This window comes from Sciurus vulgaris (assembly GCF_902686455.1).
Source record: "Sciurus vulgaris genome assembly, chromosome: 12".
NCBI classification, from domain to species: domain Eukaryota; kingdom Metazoa; phylum Chordata; class Mammalia; order Rodentia; family Sciuridae; genus Sciurus; species Sciurus vulgaris.
The window spans coordinates 51,307,541-51,324,693 of NC_136473.1; the positions used below are offsets into that span (position 1 = coordinate 51,307,541).

At 36.7% G+C, this 17,153-nt stretch overlaps 1 protein-coding gene and 1 long non-coding RNA gene across 5 annotated transcripts in view; one reads left to right on the forward strand and one right to left on the reverse strand.

Annotated features, from left to right (window-relative positions):
• LOC306641236 overlaps positions 1–17,153 on the forward strand; it is a 131,762-nt gene that overhangs the window by 102,686 nt on the left and 11,923 nt on the right. The window lies entirely within an intron of this gene.
• RGS7 (regulator of G protein signaling 7) overlaps positions 1–17,153 on the reverse strand; it is a 471,183-nt gene that overhangs the window by 30,460 nt on the left and 423,570 nt on the right. For all 4 annotated transcript variants that reach the window (XM_079106140.1, XM_079106142.1, XM_079106141.1 and 1 more), the window contains 3 exons: positions 9,489–9,563; positions 1,689–1,787; positions 597–658 (listed from right to left, as the gene is read on the reverse strand). In XM_079106140.1, coding sequence (XP_078962266.1) covers positions 597–658; positions 1,689–1,787; positions 9,489–9,563 — 236 coding nt within the window. The remainder of the gene's footprint in view (positions 1–596; positions 659–1,688; positions 1,788–9,488; positions 9,564–17,153) is intronic.

Below are 17,153 nucleotides of genomic sequence, written 5' to 3' on the forward strand. Positions count from 1 at the left end.
CATTAAAATGAAGCAACATGGAAAAGGTCTGCATGTTGAAGGACAGCAGTAAGGGTCCATTCCAATCCTTTGTTAACCAGGAGAATGAAGGGAGAAGAAAGAAAAAAAGTTGGAGAGACAGGTTTTGGCAATGCCCCAAAGTAAAGAATATGTGTTTCGTTAAGAGCAGATTTTTAAAAAGAAAAGACAAATCTAAACTCAGATTAATTCAAATTCTGAAACCATAAAATAACAAGAGTCAATTGTGAATGTTCAGATGAATTTATAAAGTCTCAAAGTTGCCAAAAAATGGCCAGTATATTAGCATTCAGTTATTTGAGTAGGAGTGAAAATATTTAACTCCTTGGCTTTATCCTCTGTATCTTATTATTGATTGCACAAAGGTAGGACCTCTTGAGATTTAAGGCAATAATGATCATGCTGCCCTTTAAACTACAAAAAAAGAATGTTTTGAAAGTTTTCTATGTGTATAAGGAAAATACAAAAACCAATTTTTTATCTTAACTCTCCTTCTAACAGTTATTTCTTACCACATATTTTGCAATATGTGGTCTTGTGCAACTTTTAAATTTATGTAGACATCTTGAAGTACTTACCTATCAGCTACTTTTGACATTTTTAACCGATGTCTGTCTAACTGTATTTGCCAATATTTTATCTGAAAAGAAGTTTAGAGAATTAGTTACATAAGTGGCAACACCACAGTTTAACTCTAAATTCTTATAGGTAATTTCAAACAGGTGTATGTTCTGGCAGTAAAATTTCAAAGTTGACAAAAGCAGAGCACTCTGAATAGTTAACAAAAAATGAAACTATGTTTGAATGTAACATAACCAATATAACTTAAGAACAGCACAGTTTGAACCTTCTGCTTACTTTAACAATATATAACTTTATTTCCAGAGTTGTTAAACATTCATTCATGTTGAATAACCAAATCCAGAATTACATTTCCCCAGAAATATTTAATTAAGAAAACATATTTTTTAAATTTTTACTATAATTTCAAAATAAATCCTATCTCCCACTACTATCCCAAGAAAATATCAGTAATATGTATTTTGAGAATAATTTTTATCATGCTTATACAGACGTAAACATGTGGAAAAAACTACAAAAATTTTTCTGAATTACTTTTCATTTATGGTGATTTTAAATACAGTAGAAAATTCTATGTCACATTACCAATGAACCATTATATGGTAAAATATTAGGAGAAAAGAGTCAGAAGTGTGTGTGGGGGCGGCTATGACTAAACCAATCAATAAATCTAATTATTATTGGATATTAGAAATTGATGTTTGCTTTGAAATATTTATTGAAGGAAAAACTATTGATCAATGATTTTTCCAAAAGAAGCAATATATACTATAATTATATACCAGTGTTGATAAGGAAAAAACTTCCAAAGGTTTCAAGAAATCAGTACCATAGAAATAAAAATTAGAACTTTTTTGTGATCACGTCACACGTGTTACTTAATGTCCCCAACCTTTTATCCTCTCATCAGCAACTTCATCACCTTTTACCTGCAAGTCTATATGAAATAGGTGATCATACAAATTATCTTTCAAAATATCCACTATTAACATTCACTATCTGATTGTATAGATCTGATCTGACGACCAGATAGGGAACATTAATAGTGACAAATAATCATTTGAAGGTCATTTTCTAGGCTGACTCACCTGTTGGTGCAGCTCATCTTCTGTTGGAGGTTTAGTTTCTGGTGTGGGTGTGTGGGTAGGACTGTGACTTCTAATATCATTTTGTAAACCATAGACAGACTATATTAAAATGAAAAATGAATGTTAAGACAAAATACCATTCATAGTCACAGATTTTCTAGAGAGTAAATTTGTGTCACATATTCAGTAAGATAACTCAAAATTTATTTGATGAAGCTTCTATCAAAGTCCAAAAGCCACTGTTGTCATAAATATCACATGCAGGTACAACAGAGGTACTGGTCTTTAAACATGTGTTAAGAATATTGATTAGAATGGAATAATTGATGATTTGTAGAAAATATGGCAGGTGTGATAAAATTTTGGGGACAGGGTGGGAGTGCTGAGTTGGGGAATGACAAAACTAAGTAACATTTAATAAGTGTTGATTTAAGAATAAAATAGCGGTAGATATAAAATAAAATAGAAATTTAATAATTTAAGAGAAGATAAAAGTAACCTGATTTTCATGTAGAAATGGAGTGCAATACTGAGGAGAAGGACTATGTTGCAGATTCTGCTGCCTTGTTTTCTGATGGTGTGATCAGACACCCCAAAATGCCCTGACTTTCTGTCAATACCGCCTATTTATGTTATGATATTAGTCTTACCATTGGGTACCTCAGCAAAATTAGTGACCTTAAGGCTTCACACATCTCGAATTCTTGATGCTGCAGTTATTTATTTAAATTGATTTTTCCAAAAGGTCAGAGCTAGTAATTAAAGACTCTTTTTTGAGAAAGACCCATTGCTTAGTAAGTATAAAGATCTAGAGACTGAGGGATAAAAAATTATCCCCAACTGAGAGTGAGTCACCCAACATGTTAGTTCAAGAAAGAAGCCAAATGGCATTGCTTTTCTAAATATCAAAGTATTATTAATTTAAAACAAGCATTAGATGTGTTCAGGAGCACTTCTTTGGACAGGGAAATGAAAGATGAGGGCCTAATAAAACTGAACGAGCCCTGCAAAATTAGTTTCCAGATAGGTTTGCAAAGAATTTGTCAAAATTAGATGAGGGTAGATTCAAATGCCTAATGGAGTCCACTCTCAGGCCTATCAGCAAACTTGCTGGTATCTCCAAATTCAAACGTGCTTTGTTCCTGACCTACTTTCAGTTGAACGGAAACTAAATGTTCTGTCAACATTACTTCTTTGATCTGTACCTGGACCCTTTGGACTTGATTTTTTCCCCCTTTATAGCTCCCATTATTTACTTGTTAGCCCTTTTAAAACACACTTTGACTTGAGTCTAATCATCTGGATCATCCATTTCCAGACTATTTTGGGAAGGCCCCTTTAAATATCCTCTCCCGTCCTAGCTCAAACCCCTTAGAACCTATTTACTGTCACTGACCATCCACTTTAACACAGCAAATGCTATTAATAGCACTGGGCTAAATGGCTTGGTCCTGCTCTTTTCTTTCATTTGTTTACACATTCATTCACTCATTCAACATTTATTGAACATTTACGATATGCTTGATATAGTGCTAAGCATAAGAGATATAGAAGCAAAACAAACACATATGCTTCTTCCTTCATTGGCACTTACAACCCTGTACCAGGGAAACAAGTTGCACAAACACACAAATAGGTATATGATTAAAACTGTGATAAGAATTACAAAGAAAAATTAAATGACATAGGGACTGGAGTACCAAAGGTTACATATTGAAAAAAAAAAAAAAAAAAACAGAAAAGCTTAAATAAACTGATACTAGCCATATTTGAACATGATTAAACAGAACTCTGAAATAACATTTGAGGTTGATTTTTTTTTTTTTTTTATTTAGACAAGTGAAAGACCACCAGTTATATAACAGTTCAAATGTTTGGTGCCTGCTATATTTTCAGTTGCATTACATTAAATTTTGATAAGGAAAATAAAGTCTCTAAGATATAAACTTTCCATTCTTTTTACCCTTAATTTTTCTTTTAAATTTTTGCAGTACTAGGGATTTCCTTATCACTGAGATACATCCTAGCCATTTTTTTTTTTTTAAATCTTGAGATAGGGTATTGCTAAGTTACCAAGGGTGGTCTCAAACTTGCCATCCTCCTGCATCGGCTTCTGCAGCAGCTGGGAATATTGGCCTATGCCATGTCCAGATTTTGGTTTAATTATTTTAAATTTTTTAAAAATAAGAATCTACATGTCACATAATCAGTGCTTATAAAACAAGAAAGCTGAGAGATTTTGTTTTGTTTTGTTTTTTGGGGGTACTAGGGCTTGAACTCAGGGGCACTTGACCACTGAGCCACATCCCCAGCCCTATTTTGTAATTTATTTAGAGACAGGGTCTCACTGAGTTGCTTAGCGCCTCCATTGCTGAGGCTGGCTTTGAACTCTTGATTCTTCTGCCTTGGTTTCCCAAGCTGCTGGGATTACAGGCATGTGCCAACATAACCAACAAGTTGAGAGTTATAACGGTAGTTCTTTCTGGCTAAGTTGAAAAGTAATTAAAAAGACTGTTAAAAAGAAAAATGGTGCAATTTGTGATGTCATAATACTAAAATGATCCATTGAGTTACATGCTATCTGTACATTTCCATAATTATTTCAACATGCATGCACTTCATGTGAGCCTCATGAAGTTCTGTGTAAGACCATGGCCCAAATCATTGGGAGGTGTTAAATCTTAAGGAAACTCACTACTGGTGCTGAGCTTACTATGGGATTTCTTATTTTGTCTAACATGCAGGTAAACATCAGAAGTCCCAGTTTCATTAGTCAGAGTGCTCTTCTTTTCCTGGTGACTAATGAGGGCTTTTAACTTTGATTCTTGGCTATAATGAAAACAGCCACAAGGAATATCACTTTATGAATAAGATAAAAAATTGATCCTTTTTTGACAGCAAAGTTATGAGGCTTATTTGCAATGTGAAAGACTGCATTTTGTATAAAAAGGAAATGTATTACAATACAATGTGGTACAGAGTGCGAGGTAGAATAAAATTAGCAGTTGACAAGGTTAGGGAGTTAGAGGAGTGAAGTCTTTGTAATGTCTTAATGTTTATAGATGGGTGAAAGTTAAATTAATAACTTGAAATTCATTTTGAACTTTGTGAGCAAAATCAACTATTTAATTGAGATGTTTTAACTTGATTAACATGTCCTTTTATTCTCCATGGTGTCTAGAACAGGCATTTTTCATATATAGTGCTATGTAAATTATATATTAAATGAAACAGATTCTACTGCACATGAATCTGTTCACATATGATTTTCTTTCACATTTTATAACTAAGAAAAATTCTATTTTTTCCTTTTTGTGTGGGGAACTGCTACGGTCTGAATATTTGTGCCCCCTAACAATTCATATGTTGTAATCCTAATCCCTCTAGGTGATAATGTTTGGAACTGGAGCCTTTAAGATGTGAGGAGTCCATGATAATTCTGTCATCAGGCCTGGGATTAGTATCCTTACAAAAGAGGACCTGGGCTTTGCTTTGAACGTACCAGCCTCCAGGACCATCAGTAATAAATTTATGTTGTTTACAAATTGCCCAGTCTAAGATATTCTGGAACAGCTATCCAAATGGACTTTTAAAATAGAACTCGAAAGTGCAAAGTGCACTGTGTGAAATGCAATATCTAGTATTTGTGTTGCTGGGGCTGGTGTGAGACTATTTTCTTTCTTTCTGGATTGTTCAACTGAACCAGAGAACAGACTGTGACGGGGTCTGCCTCTGTGTGGAGGAAGCCAGCACACACAGCACATCAGAGAGAAGACTAGAGAGAGGGCATGAGAGCTCTGATGGTCTCTGATGATCTCCAATGGGCTCATGGGTCCAGGCACACCCAGTACCAGCTCTGCCCCTGCCTCCTCCCAAGGGTTCAGTCTATGAGCTGTGGCCAATAGTAGTAAGTACCACTAAAGTCCAGATGAAGCTGACAGGGGAAAAAAGACACAGAATAAGCATACTGTTGTTTTGGAAGATGAGTTCTGAAGTCATAAGAGGCAGTTCAAAGTGTGGTTCAGTCACATATGCGGATGATTTTGTCATTTTCCTCAGTCTTTTGTTCTTGGACCTTCCTAGCTGTTGTCATATAAAAGGTTCTGCCTGTGGTGGTTAATTTTATGTGTCAACGTGGCTGGGCCACATTGTGGCCAAAATTGTGACCAAATATGTGGCCAAACATTGTTCTGGATGTTGCTGTGAGAGTTTTGTTATGGATATGACTATCATCTCATTTGGTGAACTCTGAGTAAAGCAGATTGCCCTCCACAATGTGGATGGGCCACATCAATCAGTTGAAGGCCTAAATAGAACAATGACTGGCTTCCGATGAATAAGAAGAAATTCTACCTCTAGATCGCCTCTGGATTTGATCTGTAGTGCTTCTCTGACCTCTGCTCTCCCTCATCAGATTTTGGCCTCTCCAAACTATCACTTAAGTCAATTCCTTAAACATTTTATTCTCTCTCTATACACACACACACACACCCTGTTAATTCTATTTCTTTGGAGAACCCTAATACACTTCTTAGAGTAAAAATTTTTGTATTAAATCAAAGATCATCAGGCATAGTATGCCCCTTAAAACTTGTCTATATTAGGCTAATTTCTTTTATGGCTATTATTCTTTCTTAGAGACTGAGGAAATATGTCTATTTTGTTGGATTTCAGTAAAGCATACTAAAATTAAGAAGTGAGATTTGAAAACTGACCAATCCCAGGGTTTTAGAAATGTCTAGAATCAGCTATACATTAAGCCTTCTCTTTACATAATTGATAAACATTTTTGAAACTCAATACTTACATGCCACATCCCAAAATGAAATGTAAAAATAACCCTGATATTCTTTAGGCACATAAACTAGATTATTACTTCAGGAACTTATTGGATTCTTTATTTGGGTTATGACATAAAATCATAAGAAATATTATCATAGCTGACTCTCAAAGAAATGAACTACGAAGGGTAGTTATCTATTTTCAAAAGATTAAATATGGTCCAGGGGTTCTACTTTGTTATTAGTGGCAATGTAAGACTGAGAACAATCACAGGGCTAAGAGAATGTGCAAAGGAGATATCCCAATCATGGTGGAAGGCAAGGGTGGCTTCCAGGGCAGAGGTCTCTGCCTTTATAATTGCATGGTGTAGCCTGTTCTACCCAGACAGAGCCAGGGAGCTTCAGAGGATGGTGAAATCATTTGCTGCTTGTTGTCAAGTTATTCACTGATACAATGTTAGAATTGCACCTTTTAAATTCCCTTTATGTTATACTGGACTGTGTTCTCCCAAATTAATATGTATAACTGTACTAAAGATAGGGCCTGTGGGAAGGCAATAAAGATTAAGTGAGGTCAGAGGGTGGCACCATAATCCAGTAGAATTGGCATTCTTGTAAGAAGAGGAAGAAAAACAGAACTTTTTTGCTCTCTGTATACATACAGATGAAGGGCTGCTGAAGAACAGCAAAAAAAGTGGTTGATTTCAAGTCAGAGACTTTACCAGGCAATGAATTTTCTGGTACCTTAATCTTGGACTTCCTGTCTCTAGAACTAGGAAATAATAAATTCTTACTGTATAAGCCACCCAGTCTGTGGTATTTTGTTATGGCAGTCCTAGCAGACTAATACATAAAATATGTAACTAAACTTAGGTTCAGACATTTGTCTGACTACTTGTTCACTGTCTGCACCCTTACTAGACATGAGTTATGGGAATAAGGCCCCCCACCTGTCTGTTGTACTGTGAAATATCCAAAGACCTGTACATGTGGGCCATTTAGGGGAGACTTGTTAATTTTTCCAATTGAATGGATCATTCCAGATCCTAACCAAATATAACCTAACACAAAGTATCTGCAAAAGCTATATAACCAAGTCTTCTCTTCACATATTTGACATAAACATGTCCAATTATCTCCACTGGGTGATAATTCAATAATTCTAAAAGATAAATCAGTATGTGGCTTGGAGTCCTGCAGCCTTATATGTACAATATCATCACCATCTGTGAAGATTCTAGCAAATTCAACACTCATGTCCACAAAAAGTTATAATGATCAAGAAATGAGATACTCAGCTTTTCTCTAATGTAGAAAACAATGATATTCATGTTACTTTCTATTGGATTTTTTTCAGAACTTCTGTTTTTCTGTGGCAGTTTTGAGGCTATACACTTCTGCAGTTAGGCCTTGCAGTTCTACCATCAGTGATTGACAGGGAATTAGACTGCATCCTCCAATCAGTTAATACTCAAGGACTCCTTCTCTTTATAGCACTTCAACTTGTGATGCCTCAAGTTTTCTTCCATCATTAAATAAGGACCAAAGGCATATGAAGAGCAACTTTGTATAGGAATACTTTTCAAAGTTTTGAGAGATGCCCAGTGAAGCACAGGTAAGCAATCAATACTGAATATAGGGATAAAAGGAAGGGGTGAATGATCACTTTATCTTGGTGAAGTTCTGTCTTGTTAATCTGTACCCTTTCTCTTCTGAATCAAAGCATGTCTTATTTGGGGGCTGCTGGGGGAAGTATGATACACAGAAAGATATTTGAAGGATAACGCCTCATAACTGAGGAAGAAGGTGGCTTGTTGCATTTGTCTGGGAGTTGATTGCATTTTTGAATCTCCTCCCATTGAACTAGTGCCTGGCACAGGGAGCATGCTCTGTGTGCAGAGGATGGAAGAGCTGAGTCTAGAGCCAACTGCAAGGGAGACAAGCATCAGGCTTTGCCTCTTTCTCTCAGAGTCCCAGTGGGTATCATGTCTAAATGGGTTGCACAGCACTTTCCTGTGGTTTCCTGTTCCCTCACATCAAGGTAAACTGCCCCGAAAGAAAAAAAAAAAAAAAAAAAAGGTACTTATACCACATTAGGACCTTTGAACATGATGTTGTATATCTAGAGATGGAAGAAAAAGACTGCATGAAATAAACCTACAAAAAACATTTAGTTTAATTTTAGTTTAGCTTACTGCAAATGCACTTATTCTAGAAAATGCTAGCGTTATATAAGGAAAAATCACAGAAAAGAGAGTCTTGACCTTTGGGGGATGTTCAGGTCACACTAACCTGTGGACTGTGTCCTCAGAATGCTTGTTACAGGGTAGAAATTCTTATGTGTATCACAAATTTTAGTGGAATTAATAAAAACTATGCAGATATCACTGCTAAGTTTCCAAAGGGCTATTTACTTTGTCAGGTACTGGAGACTGAACCAACGGGTTCTCTACCATATCCACAATGCTTTTTATTTTAATTTGAGACAGGCTCTTGCTAAGTTATGCAGGCTTACCTAGAACTTATGATCCTCCTGTCTCAGCCTCTGGAGTAGCTGGATTTACAGACATGCTGCACTGTGCCCAGCTTCAAAGGGCTATTGAAATGTCACTGAATTCCAGACAGTTTTCCCTCAGGCATTCTCAGAACAAACACTAAAGTACTACCCTTAACTTATGGTTGTGTTGCACGATTTGGATACTAAAAGGAGGTCCTTACACTTTTTCTCTAATTAGACACCTTTTAGACTCTCCCTTTCCTCTTTTATCTAAAAATGCCCTCACTATTATCCCTTTTTCTCAGCCTCAGCTTCTTTTCCTAAGCCTTTAGCAAGAGTGGAGAGGTTCGAAGTTTCTCTGACTGTTAGAACCAGTCAGTATGGGGGGATGATTCCTAAGGTGAGGACTGAAGACCTGGAGGAACAGGAAAGGCTCTTTGAAAGGGACAGAGGTGTTCTGTGGTTCCAGATGTGAAGAGTGCAACACATCATCAGCCAATATCAGCACAACAAACATTTTACCTTCCTTGTTTTGTGTGGGTTTCTCATTCTGGATGACTTCTTAATGTCCACTTCAGTAGTATTTACACATCCAGGCTGGAAATGGAAAAATAGAGAAACAAAGGAATTGGGTGTGAACAATCTAGTCAGTATCTTCATCAGTCACTCACTTTCCAGAACCTAGACACGCTGTAATGGCCCCAGTCACCAGTAGCACTTCCTAGAAGGCCACAGCCACTTCCATCAGCAGTGATCAGTACTGAAATACATGATGGCCTTCTACTTCTCTGATATCTTTCTCAACTCCTATTAAGAAATGAGAAAAAAAAAAAAAAAAAAACAAACTTGTGTTTTGCATGTAACATAGATGTTGATATTTATAGCTGCTAATGGAACAGACAGAACAGGGGTGTCCAGAAAAAAATGGGGTAATATCCCACAATGATAGCTGCACACAGCATCCTGCAGAACAGGTCTTTATTGACTATGATACTTTGTTTATTTACTGGTACTAAAGACTGAATGCAGAGGGGTTTTTAACAACTGAGCCACATACCCGGTACTTTCTTACATTTTTTTTTTGAGACAGGGTCTTGCCAAGTTACTTAGGATTTCCCTGAGTTGCTGAGGCTGGCCTTGAACTTGTGATCCTCCTTACTCAGCCTCTCAAATTGCTGGGATTACAGACATGTTCCACCACAACTGACAGACAACAGCACTACTTTTAGATGGTTGCTTATTTTTCCCAAGATGGAAAACTAAAATTGTATTCAGTTGAGGAAGTATAAATCCCACAGTGTATTTTTTTTTTTTTTACTTATAGCACAGAGTTCATAGCTAAAAAGAGGAAGATAAAGAAAGAAACTGATAGTCAATATACTATTTATCTTCTTTTCCAGGCAGGAGAAGAACCCCTTTAAACAGGGAGTTGGAGGAAGAGGGTAGGTTGCCTGCTGCTGGCTTTCTGAGTTTCATTTTGCTAGAATTACTGGTCTGTCACACAGAAACAAATAGCTGTAAGCTCCCTTTGGATTTAGAGGAAGAGAAGAAAATTGGGAGGGAAGGAGAGTAAGAGAGAAGGAGAGGGAGTGGGGAAGGAAGGAGGAACAGGAGGAGGAGAAAGGAGGAGAGTGTGGAAAGACAGAATATGAATGGGAATATACCTCAAACTTTTCCTCCAAAGCAATTCTGGAAGCAGTAGGCAAAGGCTGAGGAATATGAATTGGAGAAAAAGGAGACTCAGAAAGACATGGTATCTTAGAGGAAGAAAGGAACTCATCCTTTAGAAGTAATTAGAAATGGATGGGTTACACGAATTGTGTTTCCATGCTTCCAGATTTTTGGTATAGGATTTAGGGATCTCTGGTATTAGTGGGGAAAAATATCAAGTTGTACATCTCTGATCAAATATTCTATTTCTTCTCACAGTTTGCAAGAAAATTAAAAGCATGAGATATCTGTGAACGTGAGTGTGGAAGTATTTTGTGGAGTTGGAATAAGGTTGGCTGGAAGGGCAAAGAGGCAGTGCTGGTATGATTAGAGGAATGAGCTGCTTTCCCCAACCACTGGCAAACAGCAGGGAGCAGCTCTTTGTAGAAGGAGCACATGGGACATTTTCCTAAAAGAATCTTCTCCTTAGAAATAGGCATCCTGAAAGAACTTCACCATTTTTTTTTTTTTTTTTTTTTTGTACCAGGGATTGAACTCAAGGGCACTTCAACACTGAGCCATATCCCCAGCCCTTTTCATTTTTAATTTTGAGACACAGTCTTGCTAAATTGCTTAAGACCTCACTAAGTTGCTGAAGTTGGCTCTGAACTTGTGGTCCTCTTGCTTCAGCCTCCAGAGTCACTTGGATTTCAGGCACACACCACCATGCTTGGCAAAACATTTCTGTAATGCCCATGTCTTTACATTTCTTAATTTTTTTCCACAAAGGTTACGTGTAAACTGTGGACACACACACACACACACACACACACACACACACACACACACATTACAGTATAAGTATTAAATAAACTACAAGTTTGGTTTGCATATTTAATTAGGAATTCAAATAGTTGTTAATCATGATGATCAGTTTGGCAGTGTAGGAGGAAGGCAGAGCACCAAGCTGGGAAGGGGTACTGACTTACTAAGTGGTAGTGAGCAGTTCACTTAAACTCTTCCAGCATCAAGTTGATCAGTACCTGATACTCTCAATCTTTTGTGTTCTATCTATGCATTAGTTTTATTTTCAAAGGGCCCCAGTGATATTAATAAGCAGTCAGAGTTCACAATCATTGATCTAGAGGTAACAAAGATAATGTTTTGAAAATATTAAAGCATTGTGTTTTCATTTCCTGTTTAATTTCTATTTTATTGCAGTCTTCCTTCCCTAAGCCTGAGCCATTCGGGAAGGGAAGACACTAAAATACTTTATGCTCCTATTCATATGTCAATATCAGTATATCAAAAGCAAAGCTTGGCAAGATAGGTTGTAGCGATTTTCTTCTTTATGTTGTAGGGTGGGAATAACTAGGATGTGATATTTAAGAAAAGGAAGGCATGTTCCTTTGTAACCTGGAGAGAAAGAAACAATGTTAAGATGACAGAGTTCAGCAGGTGCCTGGTTTTTCTTCTCTGGGGGGAAACTGCAAGAGGGTAAGGGGGAGTGACTGAAATGTCCAGACAAGTAAGAGGGAGCCTATGAGGTAGCTAGCCCCAGGCCTCCCAAGAAGCCTAACATATGATCATCCAACATGAATCTTCAGTATCAAGTGGCCATTAGCATGAAGGATGAGCCTAAGTCAGCATTTCCCAAGGCTCATATGCTGCAGGCAAGGCATGCAGCATTTGCTGCAAGTCTCAGTAGCCAAGGGCACAGAGGTTCTGAGAAGACTAGTAGGTGATTGGAGGCCTGAGGTTAAGACAAAGGCTGCAGATGTGCAGGGATTTCAGACTGAGAGCAAATGTCTGAAGACAAACTCCCAACAGTGAGTACCAGGGGTGGTACTATACCAGTCCTGGGGACAGATCATGCTGACCTGTCGAAAGCTGAAGTCAACCAGGATCCAGAAAATTTTCTGTGGATGTATGGCACTCATTCCCCACTGCACAGATCATATAAACAAAACCTCAATACCTGAAGCTCCACTCCAAAACTACTCTTTGATAACTGCCAGCAAAGTCTAAGGAAGACAGAAAATGTGATTTTCCAAAAGTGACTGAGTTATCTAAACTGAGGATCTGAATTATGACTGCACATAGAGGTTTCTGAAGAGGAAAACAGATCAATTATAGACAACACAAGATGTATGTGTGTGTGCTATATTTTTACACATTTGAGGAATCTGAATTAATTGAAATCTAAAATTCTTCCCATAAAAAGCTAGGATTCTAATCCAATTTGACTTCATACAAAATGGAATATTTAACAAATGGCCTTGTAAATTATGTCAACCACTAAAGGCACAAGTAGAATTTTCTCTCCAATATCTGTTTGGCAGCCCAAAAGAGAATTAATATTTTTATCTAATAAATCATTAATAATATCTAAAATTCCTACTCAAGTCAACTATTAACACGTCAACAAATTAACTGATTATAAAAGCAAACATCACAGACTGAACCATCAGTTATATTTTCTAACCCAGGTTCCATGCCTGAAAAATCAAATCCTCCAGTTCAGAATTGATCATTAATATCTAGATGGTTAAGATAATATAACTGATAAGCTGGACCTGAGGTGCCAGTCTTGGTGTCCTCAAGTTGCCTGTCATTTCTGAAGACTCTTGAGACAGCTAATGGTTAAGCAGATCTATGATATCTAACTTATCTAGGGGATTCTTGAAAATTAAAAAAAAACAAACTTAGATGGCTGGGTATGGTGGTGCCACACCCGCCTCCTTAGGAGGCTGAAGCAGGAGGACAATTTTGAGGCCATTGTGGGCAACTGAGCAAGATTCTGTCTCAAAATTTTTAAAAATTAAAAGGGCTGAGGGTGTAGCTCAGTGGGAAAGCTCTTTCCAAGCATGCATGAAGCCCTGGTTCAACCCCCAGTACTTCAAACAAACAAAAAACAGGAAAAAAGGAAAGAAAAATAACAATAAAAAATCTTAGATGTCCAAATTTGTCTAATATTTTTCTGAATAATTAACATCAAGATGTAGCACTGATAATCTCTGAATAACTTTTTTCAAAAGTCAGGCACTGTGGTGAATGAAATATGACAATGATTCTTTTATTATTCAAGGAATATTTCTTTATGCTTTAATTAATTGTCAGCTCTTATGATGCATGGTGATATGCCAAAATGAAGGCATGATCCATATTTCAATAATGTAGGAACACTGACAGATACAAAATAATCACAATATGGGAACAGAGCAACTAAGTAGAAGTTGACCCAGGACATTATATAACAGAAAGTTTCAGATATCCATTCTTATGTACAATCCGTAGGTTCTTCCCAATAGAAATAGATAAATATGTTTCAAATTTTATCTTAAGCAATTTTTCTTTATTCCAACAAGACCATGTTGTTCTTTGTTATTAAAAAAAAAAAGCAGTTATCTTTATAAAGCATATATAACAGGTGCCACTAGCTGGCACCATATTCACATGAAATGTTATGCATAAACTGGTTTTCTACAGAACTAGATATATCTTCTCAGTAAGATATAAATAACATTACCATTATCAAGAAGACAATCCATAAAAATGTTCAAATATGTACTTTTTTCTGGAAATAATATTAAATACATAATATTGTTGGATTTAAGGAATAATAAAGTGCTATTTACATTGGCCCAGAATAGAATCATAAGTCATTTCCAGTGATTCAATAGTAAATTTATTTTCAACAGAACTAAGCTGCATTGTAACATTATTATAATAGTATTTATTAGAAAGTAGCATTTAATATTATGGAACCCATTCCTGAAGGAGTAACGAGGACATCATTGAGAAATATTACTGCAACTGTGTGTGTGTTCATAAGGTGCAAAACAAAAGCTGGAACTCTTAGTTCCATTTTGATATCTTCTGTAAGAGAACCTAAATAACATTTTGTTCCTTTCATGGTATAATACTTTCCTTTTTTTGGCTCTGGAGATGGAGCCCAGGGCCTCACTCATGCTAAACATACACTCTACCACTGTGCTACACCCTCAGCCCACATAGTACATTTTTGTAAGTTGTGCCCGAGACAGCCTTGTGTCAGAACAATTCAGAAAACTCCCGTTGAGGAGCATAAATGAGAGACAGGAACGGAGACTGGCTCTCTTTAAATTTCATCATTAGAACTGATGTGCAACTGGACTGATGATGTCCAAAATAACACCTGGGTGGGGGCTTAAGCATGAGGTAGCAAATAGAGCTGATAGTAAGAAATAAACATTTCCTGAATTTTAAAAAATCATGATTCTGGGAAAATTAAATTTTTATATATATTATGTAGATATATGTGTATTGAATGATTCAAATATAATTTTAATGAATATTTATTCCTGTGTAATACAGTACACATTTTAAAAACTCAATGCGCAATGTATTCTACCTCAATTATAGTGATCCTTTATCTGCATATAAATGATGATAGATCTGAAAGTGTTCAATCTGTTATTTTTAAGATTCTATTCAAACTTTACGTTCTTAGGCAGTTACCAATTAATTTAGTTTCTGACCCTTTTAGTCTCCCTGTTCCCCACTCATAAAAGGAGAGATGTCATTTGAGGCAGTAACCCTGGAATCCCCTTCATTTACCTTCCAGAGTATTTGGCCATTTGATTCCTGCTTGGGCTCATTTGCTGACTACAGATTCTTGGCTCTATAATCCCACTTCAACATACTCTAGGAACGAGCTGTGCGTGTTCAAGAGGCAGAAGGAAAGCTACTGCAGCAGAGGGAAGGGAGTCATGTATCAGTTTGGAGTGGTGGAAAATAGGTTAGGTAGGAATCATGGGTTATAGTAAGGAGGTTTATTACAAACATAAAGGAAAGCCAATGGAGGTGTTTTGTTGTGGAGGTATTTGTTTGTTTGTTTCTTTTTGGTAGGGCTGGGGATTAAACCCAGGGCTTCATGAATACTAGACAAACAATTTACCACTGAGCTACATCCCTAGACCACCAGTGAAGGGTTTTAAACAAGGGAATAATTCCATACATTATGGTTTAAATAATGTGGCATCCACCAAAAGCTCCATGTGTGAGACAAAGCAAGAATTTTCACAGATGAAGATCAGATTATGATAGTTAGGACTTAATCAGTATATTAATCCATGGGGATTTACTGGGTGATAACGGTAGACAGTAAGTATTGGAGGAGATAGGTCACTGGGGGCATGCCTTGGGGTTTATATTTTGTCCTTGGTGACAGGAGCTCTCTCTCTCTGCTTCCTCATTGCCATGTCCTGTACTTTCCTTCTCTATGCAATTCCACCATGATGGTCTGCCCCACCTCAGGCCCAGAGGTATGGAGTTGGCTGTCCATGGGTTGAGACCTCTGAAATCATGACCTAAAATAAACTTTTCCTCTTCTAATTGTTTTTGTCAAGTCTTTTGGTCACAGCGATGAAAAAGCTGACTTAAATATCATATGATTTATGTTTTTTAAAACGGACTTTTCACCCTTCACAAAAATTAACTCAAAATGGACTATAGGCCTAAATGTCAAATGATAAACTATGAAACTCCTAGAAGATAATAAAAGAAAATCTAGGTGACCTTGGGTTTGGTGATAACTTTTTAGATACAATACCAAAGGCATGATCCATGAAAGAAATAATTGGTAAGCTAAACTTTGTTCAAATTAAAATATTCTATTCCAGACAAGACACTACCAAATGATAAGAGAAGCCACAGACCAGGAAAAAAATTTGCAAAAAAACATGTCTGCGAAAGGAATTCTTAGAGCTCAGAAAGAAAATGTAAGATCCAATTGAAACTGGACAAAAGATCTGAACAGGCAGCTCACTTAAGAAGATATAAAGATTGCAGATAAGATGCATATATGTCATCAAGGAAATGCAAATTAAAACTATAATTATACTACTATAATGTATTAGAAGGGCCCAAATCCAGAACACCAAAACTTGGCAGAAATGTGGAACAGGAACTCTCATTCATTGCTGGTACATCAACTTTGAAAGACAGTTTGGCTGTTTCTTAAAAAATTAAACACACTCTTACCATATGATCAGCAATCATACTACTTGATATTTAGGCAAATGAGTTGAAAATTTGATTTCACACAAAAACCTGTACGTACACGTTTACAATAGCTTTATTCATAATTGCCAAAACTTTAAAGCAACCAAGATTTCCTTCCTTAGATGAATGGATAAATAAACTGGTAATCCAGACAATGAAATATTATTCAGCATTAAAAAGAAATGAGCTATCAAGTCACAAAGATATGCAAGCACTTTAAGTGCATGCTGCCAAGTGAAAGAAGCCAATCAGAAAAGGCTACATATTGTATGATTCCAACCATAGAACTTTCTGGAAAAGGCAAAACTATAGAGACAGTAAAAAGACCATGGTTATCAGGAGTTGGTAGGAGGGAGGGATGAACAGGCAGAGCACAGAGGATTGTCAGGGCAGTTAAACTACTCTGTATGATACTTTAATAGCAGATACATGTCATTACACATTTACTCAAACCCATAGAATGTACAGCACCAATAGTGAGCCCTAATGTGA